Source organism: Mycteria americana, chromosome 12 (genome assembly GCF_035582795.1).
Source record: "Mycteria americana isolate JAX WOST 10 ecotype Jacksonville Zoo and Gardens chromosome 12, USCA_MyAme_1.0, whole genome shotgun sequence".
Lineage (NCBI taxonomy): Eukaryota > Metazoa > Chordata > Aves > Ciconiiformes > Ciconiidae > Mycteria > Mycteria americana.
This window is the reverse complement of record NC_134376.1, coordinates 6,727,357-6,738,692: the sequence shown is the minus strand read 5'-3', so window position 1 is coordinate 6,738,692 and position 11,336 is coordinate 6,727,357. Positions and strand designations below refer to the sequence as shown.

Genomic DNA, 11,336 nt, shown 5'->3' with positions numbered 1-11,336 from the left:
ATCTTTGTCTTAAGAATACTACAAAGATTCTCTACTAACAAGTGGAGTGCCAGAGGAATAGAGACAAATGACATGAAAGCAAACTGGTGACTAGAATTAAGTGAGACTGGAGAATGAGCATATGCGGCCGTTATTTCTCTGGAGCAGAGGGAAGGAGACACCTCCTTTTCTGTCCTCAAATGACAGCTGGCAAATAAGCCATCATCCCTATCAGCAGACAAGGACCAGAGAGCAGTGGTCAGAAGAGTCACAGGGAGGAACTGGCAGATCCCTAAGAGGAAACCCAGCTGCTTGTTGGAAGACTCCACTGTGACAGTGGCCAGCTGCTGAGATGTTTGCAGATGTACCAAAAAGTTTGCTTTATTTGTTTTTAAAGAAAAGTTTTCTAAGGAACGTCTTAAAAGTTGTCCTGTCAGCAGTTGCTGCTGACCAAACTAATCTATTATACCCCATTGACCCTTCTAAACCTCCTCCGCTTCCTGCATATACTGTAAAAGGCCAAGATAGCTCTATGAGCATTTGGCCACAGAGACAGGTCTTCCAGAGATGCTTTGTCTAGAATAACAAGAGGTTGAAGAACAGGGAGAGAGGGATGTCAAGCTACACCCAAGGCAAGATGAAGCAGAGAAAGGCACAATGGAAACAAAGATAATTTTAATTAAAAAAAGAAAAAAACCTGCACCCACCCCCAGAAACCAAAGTGGTTTCTCCCCCTGCACAGATCTGCATGTTCCCTCCAACACAGAGTGCAGAGACTTCAAGTGCAAGGGCCAGCGCTCCCTTCTGCTCTCCCAGCAGCTCTGCCTTCTTGGAGAGACAAAAAAACCAAACAACAAACTGACAGCCACTGTCCCAAGACCCCATGAAGGAAGTGGTCCCTGTTTGGCACAATGTTCAGGAGATTTTTCTCCCACAATAATGGTGTCTTAGCCAGACAGATCGATCCTTGCCCCTTTCTGATCTTCACTCAGCACACTCTCCTTTTCCAGCACAGTCTGGCCTGCTACATCACCTCTTTGATCCTCCAGCACGTAGGTTGAAATACACTGTCTTCTTACAGGGCTTCAATGCAGCTGATGAGTCCAGTTAAATTAATTTGTCTGGAAGTGGAGCTCCCAGAACCACATGTTCATATCATGGCCTCCATGTGCAGAACCTTCAATGCCTCTGAAATCTGAGAGCTGGTGTCGATCTGGCCGTACATCCCCACCAGGAAGGCCCTGTGCAGTAACACTGCTGCGTGCTCTGTGAAAGGGAAAGACAGCATGAGGACTGACCCAAGAGCTCCAACATACAAGCAAAAGCAATCCACCAACAAACACTGGGATGAATGTTTGCAGCTGTGCAAGAAATTCTCTCCTTCCATAAGAACACAGCACAATCCACCCTCTAATAGCTCCGTGGGTATGTGATCACATGAGGGATCACAACTCAGAAAATCCTAACAGAGCAAATCTACTTCAAGGAAGCCTCCCTTGTCTCTATGACAAATCTCCCCCGTGATACTCAGACCAAAGCTGCTATTGATATAGATCACCTGCATGTTTGATGGCCTAGTCTAGGCAACACTGACCCTTGGCAGCTTCCCAGGGAGGCAGCACAGGAGCCCACAGCTTTGACCCTTGTGTGGCCAAGCATGCACCAAAAGCAGCAGATACCAACTTACCTTGGCAAAGGAGGGTGTATTCAGGCAGGTTCCTCAGTGCTGTCTGCACCACCTCAAAGTCTCGGCTGCCAAGGCAGTACATGAAGGTGGGAAGAAAGTCTGCAGCAATGCTGGGAGTAAACCATGATAGTGTCAGTACAGTCCAGATCACCATCAACAGGCATGCAAGATGGGCACCCAGTGCCCATCAGTGACTCGGGATAGCCTAACTTCCAGCGGTCCTCACCTGGGGTTGTTCTGAATGGAGCGCAAAGCCAGGCTAAAGGCCAGATTTCGGCAGGACTCCTCTGATGAACTCATCAGCTTCTGTAGGTTTGTCTGAAAGGAGATGCACAAATTCGGATCACAGGGCCATCCAGGGAACACAAACTCCTCACACTTATATTACTACCCCTTCAGCACCAATCCAGCCCAACACACATCCAGCAGGTACTGGCTGAGCCAGGAAATCCCTCTCTGTAAGAAGGATTATCCTGTTTTTGAATACTTTAAAGCACCCTTCTGTAATTTTATTCCACATGGGACAGCTGAGTTTTCCCTAGGCTCCAGTGTTTGTGACAGAGCTGTTCTGCTCTCTGCTTGCCCCAATACTGGGAAGAGGACAGAGGGTTTATTCTTCCTCTGACATAAAGAAAAGTTAAAGTGGATGATGGCAGACCCAGTATGCAACGGAGAGAAGATGGTAGGGAAGTAAATACCACTGGCTGTCAGAAGGCCAGACTGAAGATAAATTTCTCCTAAGATGCTGCAACAACTACCAAAAAAGCAGAGAAAGGGTAGTACTTAAGCTGGCTGCGCAACACAGACTCTGGTAAAAAGAATCTCTTCCTTCCAGTGGCAGTTTGAGACACTAATACTCACAGCAAAAAAGGAGAGAATTTCTGGCCTCCGTCTGGACATCTCATCAATGTCTGTCAGCACCTCCAGGATGTCTGGTGGAAGACACACATTGAAACGGGTGACTAAAATTCACCGATCCAGCAAAGGATCTTTTTCTTTTTCCCTACAAATCCAATCTCCCAAGCAGTCAAGTTTTCCCACCTGCACAGAGAGGCAGAGTAATAAAGGAATTCTTCAAAAAGGATGAGAATGGGTATTGCTGATCGCGTGCCAGATCAGCACATCCCAACCTGCCCAGGCAGAGGTCACCAGCACTGTCATGCCTCAGACAGGGGAAGGAGTGGAGTGGGGTGTGAGGTTTCAATTCCAGAACACCTTGTTCTGTAACTGAAAGATCTTCACAGAAAGCCTCTTTTAAAAACAGTGTCCGGGCAGGATTTCTTCCCCCTATTTCTAGTGTGGAAGGAAAACTGTTGCCCCAATACCACAACTTAGGTCTGAAGACTGGACATCGGTGATTTCAGAAGACCTTTGGAGAAGCAGCATGTTGTTCCCATATGCCAGGCTAACATGATTTTCTTCTATGAAGGCCATTTGGGGATTTCCAACAAAATCCTGCTTCTCATCAGTTTGGTATTTTTATATCATTAAAAAAAATGGCATGCTATCAGCACTCTGGACCTGGCTCAACATGAACTGCAGAGCTCCTTGAATTACTCATACTATCTTCCAGAGCACTTACAAGATCCTTGAAGAGCCCCAAAACAGAGGCAGTTGCAACACTGCTGAGCTAAGTGATAACAGCATCATTAGAAGCCTGTCACAGAATCACAGAAGGTTATGGACAAGTTCATTCAAAACAAAACCACATCCTAACTGCTGGAAACTTCCAAACACAAGACTGAAACAGGAAACTAGCCTGGAGCTGACAGATAAGTAACAGGGTTGGCATCTGTCTGCATTTGCCCTGCATCTTTGTACAGCTCTGCAGGTCCTCGCTTACCCTCAACCGTTTGGCCTCTAGAGAGCCTCTTCATATATGGGGCCATTTCAGCTGGTGTCAGAGGAGTGAAGAGGGACACGCTGACCAGGGGGAGAGAGCCAGCTGCTGCTTCATCTGGGGGGGGGGGAGAGAGAGAGAACAGGTCACTCCTGACAGTCTGTGTAGTTTTAACAGGGAGACAGGTCCAGTATTCCCTACCAGTACAGTGGTGTATCATGAGCTGACCAGTAATACTGTAATACAATTCCTGTCTCTCACACTGTCTCTGTAGCCTCACTGCACCTTCTGGTACCCCTCAGCTGACGCAAAGAGAAGGAACCTTCCCGAGCTGTTTTAATACTGAATAATTTTCCCATGCGAGTTGTAAAGAAAACACTGGAGAAGTGGACGTACCCTTAGGGTCTCTTAACAGGTCAATCCTGAAGTGTGGCTGAGGAAGGCAAAATCCACAACAATGAAACTTGCCCTTGTTAAGAGCTGTTCTTCTGCTCCAGTAGTGATACCACTGACAGGAAAACAAATTAACCCATCCCAGATACTGGTTGCAAATTGCCGAGTACACAAGTGCTATTCTCCGCTCTAAATACCCTTTCGTTGAGTTGTTACGAGAAGAACAAGCACAGCATACAGCCCATAAAAGCATCTGTGCTCCAAAACATACTGCAGGTTCACCAGCTGGGATAACTCTTCCCCCCACTCAGACTCACCATCCTTCTCTTCATCAGAGCCCCTGTCCAAGATGCCACTCTTACTAGGCAGACTCAGCCCAGCCAGGAGGGACTTCAGCATTGCTAGGTCACTGTTGTCTGATGATAAGTCACTGGGAGAAAAGATGGCATGTTTAGTTTTCAGTAGCAATAAGTGCATGAGGACAAGTAAGAGCACGTATATGTACACTAAAATGAATAGTTTCTCAGAAGCAGAAACAAGATTTTTTCCTTTCATTGTAACTGGAACTCAAATGCATTTTTCCCCACATCTGCAGGTGGGACCCTGCAGCCATCGCTCAGAGAAAAGACTCTCCTGCTGGCCCTCTGGAAATGACTGCAGGGCACTACAATGCCTCAATAGGACATTTAGGCCATTATGTGAGTTGAAATCATCATCTGACTTCCTTGGGCTCAGTTTTCACCTATAAAAAGGGATATGCTGCTCATCTCAATAGAGACTTAAGGGAGCTAAGGGTGAAAAAGTGCCATATTAATAGCTATTTTGTCATATCCTCTTGCTGTCTTCTGTCTGATTAGCTCACGCAGTCTGACTGCACAAGCTCTCCATGAACTAACCATGGGCTAACTGGAGTAAGGAAGCTTACTGGAGTGGATCCGAGTGCTTCTGCAAGAAGGAGACAGCTGCCTGGGCATTGCAGGTGATGTACTTGTGGATAAACTGGACAAACTTGCTGATGAAGGCAGCCAGGTGCCGTGAGGATTTCCTGTAGTTCTGAGAAAGGATCAAGAAGATCAGAGTTAACAAAAAAAGCAGTGATGCACTGCCCCATCCTGCATCTCTGGGGACCAGGGAGTAGCTTCTTGATCTCCTGCCTCCTCTTTAAGCTCTCCAAGGTACTTGATACACTTTTTTGTGAAGGTTTTCCCTTCAAATGGGAGAGAGCTGGGCTGGCCCTGCGTTATGAGCTTCTCCATCTAGTGGCTGGCAGCCCGCGTATGGAGGGAGAGCAGGGACTTTCCTACCAGCAGCAGACGGATGAAGGACAGGAGACAGTCCCATAGTGCCGCCTGGTGCTCGTTCTGGAAGACCTGCGGCTGGAGCAGCTCCAGGATCCCCAGGACGTGGATGAAGAAGGTCAAGTGGTTCTGCTGCCTGAACTCCTGGAAATTGAGGTGAACACGGCCGTGCAGCAGCGCTGCAATCATTGGCAAGTGCCTGAAATGCCAAACAGAAGAAAATCCAGATCTAGCCTCTTCCTAGAAACAGTTACACACTGTTACACCTCAGTTCCTGGAAGGAAGCGTCCCTTATACTCTCCCAGGGTTCTGGATTTGATCCCTGTATCCATAGAATCAGCAAGCCCCATTTCCCATATTCCGTTCTCTAGTCTCCAACTCCAAGAGGACTGTTTCCAGACAGACACAGAGCCAAAAGAGGTGCTGCCTCATTATAAGAGAGATGACTTTGCCGCCCTTTCTCTTGACTTCTGTACGTGAATGTGGATTCTGTCACAATCATCATGATTGCTGCGAGTTTGTTCCCCTTCTAGGACAAGGGTGGATGCTTTTCAAAGAACGCCAGCCACACAGAGGGTGAAAGGGGAGAGCGGTACCTAAGAAGTAGGATGGGATGAGCCACAGCTAGCTTCCTGCAGGCCATATTGGCATCCCACACACGGCTTTCAGATGACTTGGAGTCACTGGTGTCTGCGAGCAGGTTAATGAATCTGTGAACCAGGGCATCAAGCTAGAAGAAAAGTAATGAGTAAACAGTTAAGAAGGTTAAAACACAGTCAAGCCTCTGGCTCTTCAGCAGTGTTTCCTAACTCCTTTCCAACTACAGAGGGGGTTAACAGAAATTATTTTCAGGTAGAATCTGTGAGCAGATGCAACGTTCCAGCTGGCACAGGATCTGAAGTCCAGAGTCCCTGCAGACATCAAAGCAGGATCAGACGCCTGCATGCTTGTGCTTTACAGAAGCCTTTGGCACACAGAAGCTTGTGGAGTTTATACTATTTTATAGAAGGACACTGCAAAATAAACCACACCTGAACTCTCTGCTCCTGAGAGTGCAGGCAGGGAAGGGGCAACAGCAGAGCAAGGTAAAGAAACCAAAGTGACCCAGGAAGCTGTTGCCAGTCCTCTCCTTTTAGACTGGGCATCAAGGTAGCATCCACTCTGGGTGCACAACTGGAAAGGGGATTTCCTATGCCTCTAACTTTACCTTGCAAGTGCTGCTGTCTCTGGCTCCTTCACTGGTGAGAAGCATCTCAGGCATAGGCACAAGGAGCTCGGGTAGTTGCAGGTATATCTGAAGCAGAAGGTCCTGGCAGCATTTCCCCACAGAGCTGAAGGAAAAAGGGAGAGGTCAGCCATCGGTTACTATGTTAATTGAACCAGGAAACATCCCAGACCCATCAGATTAGTAACAGCCTTCCTGCATATGGCAAACAGACCACGTAAAAGAGCAGCCACCGCCAATCTGAATCGGTGTTTTTTCAGTCTTTGCTTCTTTTGAACTACTCAAATCATTCACAGTCTACAGGGATCCATCCACAGTCTATGGGGATCCATCATTAGGCCATTTGGAGTTAGAAAACTGCAGTTACAAAGGGGCACAGGACAAGAAAGCTCTGCTTACATCTCCAGTGAAGAGCTCCTGCACATGGTACTCATGGTCATCCCCATCCCAATTGGAAGAGTAGTCAGAAGCACAACCATTCAGACTAGGCAGCCTGTTTTCTACACACCTGCCCTCCATAGATCCCTGGCATAATCTGTACTGGGAGGCAGTACAATGCAATGGCAACTGAGATTACTCAGTATCTTTTCTAACACCACCATAAGCGAGGTTAGGATTAGGTCAGTTTGTTTCACTGCCACAAGTAGACCATCTTCCTGTTCTTGCTACGGTGCTAACATAGCTATTAGGAAACAATCTAGTCTCCATTCAGCTTTGAGAACAATCATAATGGTCAGAAGCAGGATGCGTTATCAGCAGTGATTCAAGGGATGATTAGACAAGAAATCCCACATTAGGAACTGCTAATTAAAAATGACCACTGACTTCAAACAAACAAACAAAAAAAGCCACAAAAACCATGGCAAGCATTTTGTCCTCAAGTCCTAAAAGCAAAAGGGCCTTGAAATGTAACTTTAAAAGCCACCTTCCTGGTCCAAGTACCACTTAAAATGACAAGTAACTACAATTAGAGTAGACAGTGCTCCCTATTTGCAATCCCACCTGCTTCCCCACTGCTGGATACAGTTGGTCAGGTACTCTGTTACTTTTTTGATGCTCTCAAGGTCCCCATGAGAACAACTGAGCAACAACGGCAGTCGAGACTGGATGAGTGTGCAGGAGGCCTCTTCTGTGTTCTGGTATCTGGTTTCTGCTTCAGCCAGGATCAGCTCCACCATGCTGATCAATTCTGATGCCTTTAGGTGGAGCACAAATTCCTCACGGCGCTTCTGTAATGCAAGGGAACACCCAAAATGAATCCAAACTGAATCTCTAGATCCTTAGATTCCTTCTAGCCACACTTTCCCCAACAGGAATAGAACATCTCTTAGGACTAGACTTAAGAACGACCCCGTATCTAGAGCTCTGAAAGCATGCATCACAGCACCGAATGAAATCTCTTTACCCCTCTTCTACTTCTGAACTCATTTACTTCCAACTCAGCATGTGTGCTGGGACAGGAACCATAATTCAGCCACTGAACCAAAGAAATTCCTCTGTGGAGAAGAGATGCAACCCCCTTTTCTTGGTGAAATGGGAATTATCCCACACTGGGTTTTAGCTTGCTCACCACTGTAGCCTTGTGCCTAGATGTTTAACGGATATTGTGGCAACTGCTGCAGGAGCTGCAGAGGAAACGCTAAGTGGGCAAACTTATGTGTGTTCATATCAGCTTTTTGGATTCAAAATTGCCACTGTAATATGTAACATAGCAGAGCAGCTAAGTAACCAGCTGAGGTACAGGCAGCAAACTTGGCATGCTGCACCTGTATCATTCCTGCCACCTCTTGAGCCATGGAAAAAAATCAGGCATTGTGAAAGCATTGCCTCTCACTCCATCCAGAGGAACCTCGGAAGAACTGAACCACTACCTGAGGAGTTCTTTGGTCCCTTCCCTGCCAGATCCGAGGAATGTGAATACAGGCCCACAAGAAATCCAAGGATGCAGTTGGGTCAAACCTGCCAGAAGACAAAAGAAGACAGATTTGCAATTAGAGTCAATGCAGCCCTCGGGCAGCACACAAACACATGGCAGCGTCTCTAAACATCATGAGTACTGTGAAGAAACAAACATCTGCAAATGTAAAAATAGGATCCATTAAGTCCCGAGAAGGGGTTTGGTTCTGTTCCCAGATTATGACTAAATATTTGTTGCAATAAGCATGGCACAGGCTATGGAGCTGAACAAATGGCATTCAGCAAGAGTGTGGTGGCTACGCAGAGTCTTGCACCACAAGGCCAGAAGCTGGTCATCAACACAAACAATTGGTACAATCAGACCAGTGACCCTACTGTCCCAGTGTATGGAACATCCTATCCTGGCTGTTATCCTGGACTGCAGAAATTAATGAAATTGTTAGCAAGCAAAACATCAATAATAAAATAATAAGCAAACTGAAACACTGCCAGTTTTAGAAGTATTGCTAGCTTAGTCATGTCCTGAATTACTACTATTAGGTGTTAGCATTTCCTGGTCCATAAGCATAAAAAGTTTAAGCACTTCAGTATTTGAGAGCAATGTATAGAAGCTGAGAGCTAGGGCTGCTCCAGAGATCAGAACTGGGAGCCTGATGCCAGGAAGGGGGTTAGAGAAAGACTGGTAATAGAGTTTAGTACAACCAAAAGATCCAGCAGAGCCTGCCCAGGTACAGAGGTTGCCGTCAGTTTGCTATCCAAGCCATCTTTCAAACCCCATGTTCATAAAGATTATCAACAAGGGCAATGCTAGATGGATTACCCAACGATTAGCACTTCCTGTTTAGAACACAGCCAAATCTTTATGTGCTGCTTCCATCAAACAGCAGGTAATATTTATATCAAGGTACACAAATCAGCATGACTGAAATCAGCATTCTTCTCACAAAGCCTGTTTTTGGCTGGGTTACATCTCCTGGCAGATGCATCGTGGAATGTGGCAGCTCTTGTTCTCAGCTTCCGTTCATTCTCTCTCAGACAGTGAGTTGCCCAACTCAAAACCTCTTGCTTGGCCCAAAAAACAAGACTCACCTTTGCTCTCGGTTTCTGCAAAGCAGAAGCCTGATGCACTGGTGCAGCGTGGTCCAGCTGGACTGGTGAGTGAGCAGAGCCAAGAGATACGGGTGGAAGGAGGGCACCTGGGACCCTGCCTGAAAGGACGAAACAAGGAAGAGATGTACTAAACAGATCCTTGCTGCGAGGTGGATGTAGGAAATACTATAAGTATTACAGAAGGATGACGATCCAGGCAGGCAGGCAGGCAGCACAGAAGACAACACATGGATTTAGGATTTGAACTACAGTACTTTCTAACAGAACATGGCATCAGCCATGAAATTCAGTTTTAGTCTTAGCTTCAGCGTAGCACTTCTGGGCAAGCTATTTATCTGTCTGCAAAAATACCAATGAAAACACAGCTGGCTGGGCTGTTATGGGACTATGTCGTGTCTGTAATGCACTTCAAAGTCCTGAAAAGAACACAGCTGAGGAAATATAAAGATAAGATGAAACACAAGCCTTGCACCGAGAAGGATGCACCAGAATCCCCCTCCTAGTCAGCCTGTACTGCTTTGGAACTGGTATAGCAACACGTGGCAAAACATAAAACTACCCCTTGCCCTGTTTCCAGGTGCAGGTCAGTACCCCAGAAAGGTGGTTTCAGCACAGCAGTCCCTCTACCCAACAACTCTTACTTTGTTCCAGGAGAACAGTAGCTTCTGCTGGAGATCAGGGCAACTGCTGATCACCTCTGGATCCAACATCTCCAGCCAGTCATTAAGAAGACCAGAGGAGGGCCCGAGCCAAGCTGCTTCAGTACTGAGGAGAAAACAAAGCCAGTATCAGTGGTGATGTGATGAAGCCAGACCTACCAGTGAATTCCCATCATTACCTAGGCTCACCTGCAACTGTCCAGCTCCTTCTTCACTGGTGTTTCTTCTTTGTCCTGGAGCAACAAGGAGCTTACCACAGCAATTGGTTTCATGGCAGGAAACCTGGCAGTGGTCTCAACAGTAGCTGAGAAGAGGACAGTCAGGAGTTCCTCCAAGTACGGAGAGTGAGTTTCAATCAGACCTTGAAGGACTAGCAGAGAGAGAAAGATGTCGCTCATTATCTTCAGGATGTGATGAAAGCTATGGAACCTTGTAAGAGTATTATGAAGGCAATCAGTCCAGCATTCCCAAGAGCCTGGCTCAGTAAGGAAGAGGGAAGCCATTTTTAGCTGGGACAGTAGGCTTCTATTTCTCATTTTGTTAGTGGAAACCAATAGTTTGCCAAGAGACTTAATCCCAGCCCCAGATCACAGTTTATAAATCCACATACCAGTGCAGGGGAAGGAGTTGATACAAGATAGGACCAAATTTAGATCAGTTCACATTTTCTGATCCAAGCAGAAGGCAGCTTCCCACAGCCTGCACACTAGGCACTCCCTTGCTGGGCTGGCAGTTCAACCCACTGCTGCAACAGGGAAGGAGAGCAGAAGGACAGCCATACCTTTGCTGACGAGCTCCGGCTCCACATTACACTTCTCTCCTGATTTCAGGGTAGCAATGATGGCACGTACCGTGGAGCTGATCAAGTCAGGGTCACGACGGAAAGTCAGAGCTTCTGTGAGGTGCAAGAAGCCACCTCGAACTGCAAAGAAATCACAGCATTGGCATCACAGGGCCAAGCCAGCCCCCACATCAGGCTTCCTATCTACAGAAGCCCCATGTGGCTCCAGGGCACAACTACTCAAACATACAACCACACTACACTCTACTGCCATTTTACTCCCACCGAAACCCTTGACAGCTCTTCTGCACGTTACAGGGACACGTGGCTAAGAGAAAACTCTATAACCACAAACCTATTTCCATGCCTAAGCTCTTGGTTATAGACTCCTCCTCCCAACAGGTGGCAGATGATAAACAACTCTACAAGTCATGATGGGACCTTGTT

The 11,336-nt window shown here is 46.8% G+C and overlaps 1 protein-coding gene across 2 annotated transcripts in view; it reads right to left on the bottom strand.

The window, feature by feature from the left end:
• Positions 1 to 422: 422 nt before the first annotated feature.
• INTS1 (integrator complex subunit 1) overlaps positions 423 to 11,336 on the bottom strand; it is a 29,677-nt gene continuing 18,763 nt past the window's right edge. For both annotated transcript variants that reach the window (XM_075514719.1, XM_075514720.1), the window contains exons 32-47: positions 10,890 to 11,030; positions 10,298 to 10,478; positions 10,091 to 10,214; positions 9,429 to 9,547; positions 8,294 to 8,381; positions 7,425 to 7,651; positions 6,405 to 6,528; positions 5,794 to 5,927; positions 5,204 to 5,396; positions 4,825 to 4,952; positions 4,217 to 4,329; positions 3,510 to 3,623; positions 2,528 to 2,598; positions 1,893 to 1,984; positions 1,667 to 1,776; positions 423 to 1,245 (exon numbers count right to left, since the gene is read on the bottom strand). In XM_075514719.1, the coding sequence (XP_075370834.1) occupies positions 1,130 to 1,245; positions 1,667 to 1,776; positions 1,893 to 1,984; positions 2,528 to 2,598; positions 3,510 to 3,623; positions 4,217 to 4,329; positions 4,825 to 4,952; positions 5,204 to 5,396; positions 5,794 to 5,927; positions 6,405 to 6,528; positions 7,425 to 7,651; positions 8,294 to 8,381; positions 9,429 to 9,547; positions 10,091 to 10,214; positions 10,298 to 10,478; positions 10,890 to 11,030 (2,075 nt within the window). In that variant the 3' untranslated portion in view covers positions 423 to 1,129. The remainder of the gene's footprint in view (positions 1,246 to 1,666; positions 1,777 to 1,892; positions 1,985 to 2,527; positions 2,599 to 3,509; positions 3,624 to 4,216; positions 4,330 to 4,824; positions 4,953 to 5,203; positions 5,397 to 5,793; positions 5,928 to 6,404; positions 6,529 to 7,424; positions 7,652 to 8,293; positions 8,382 to 9,428; positions 9,548 to 10,090; positions 10,215 to 10,297; positions 10,479 to 10,889; positions 11,031 to 11,336) is intronic.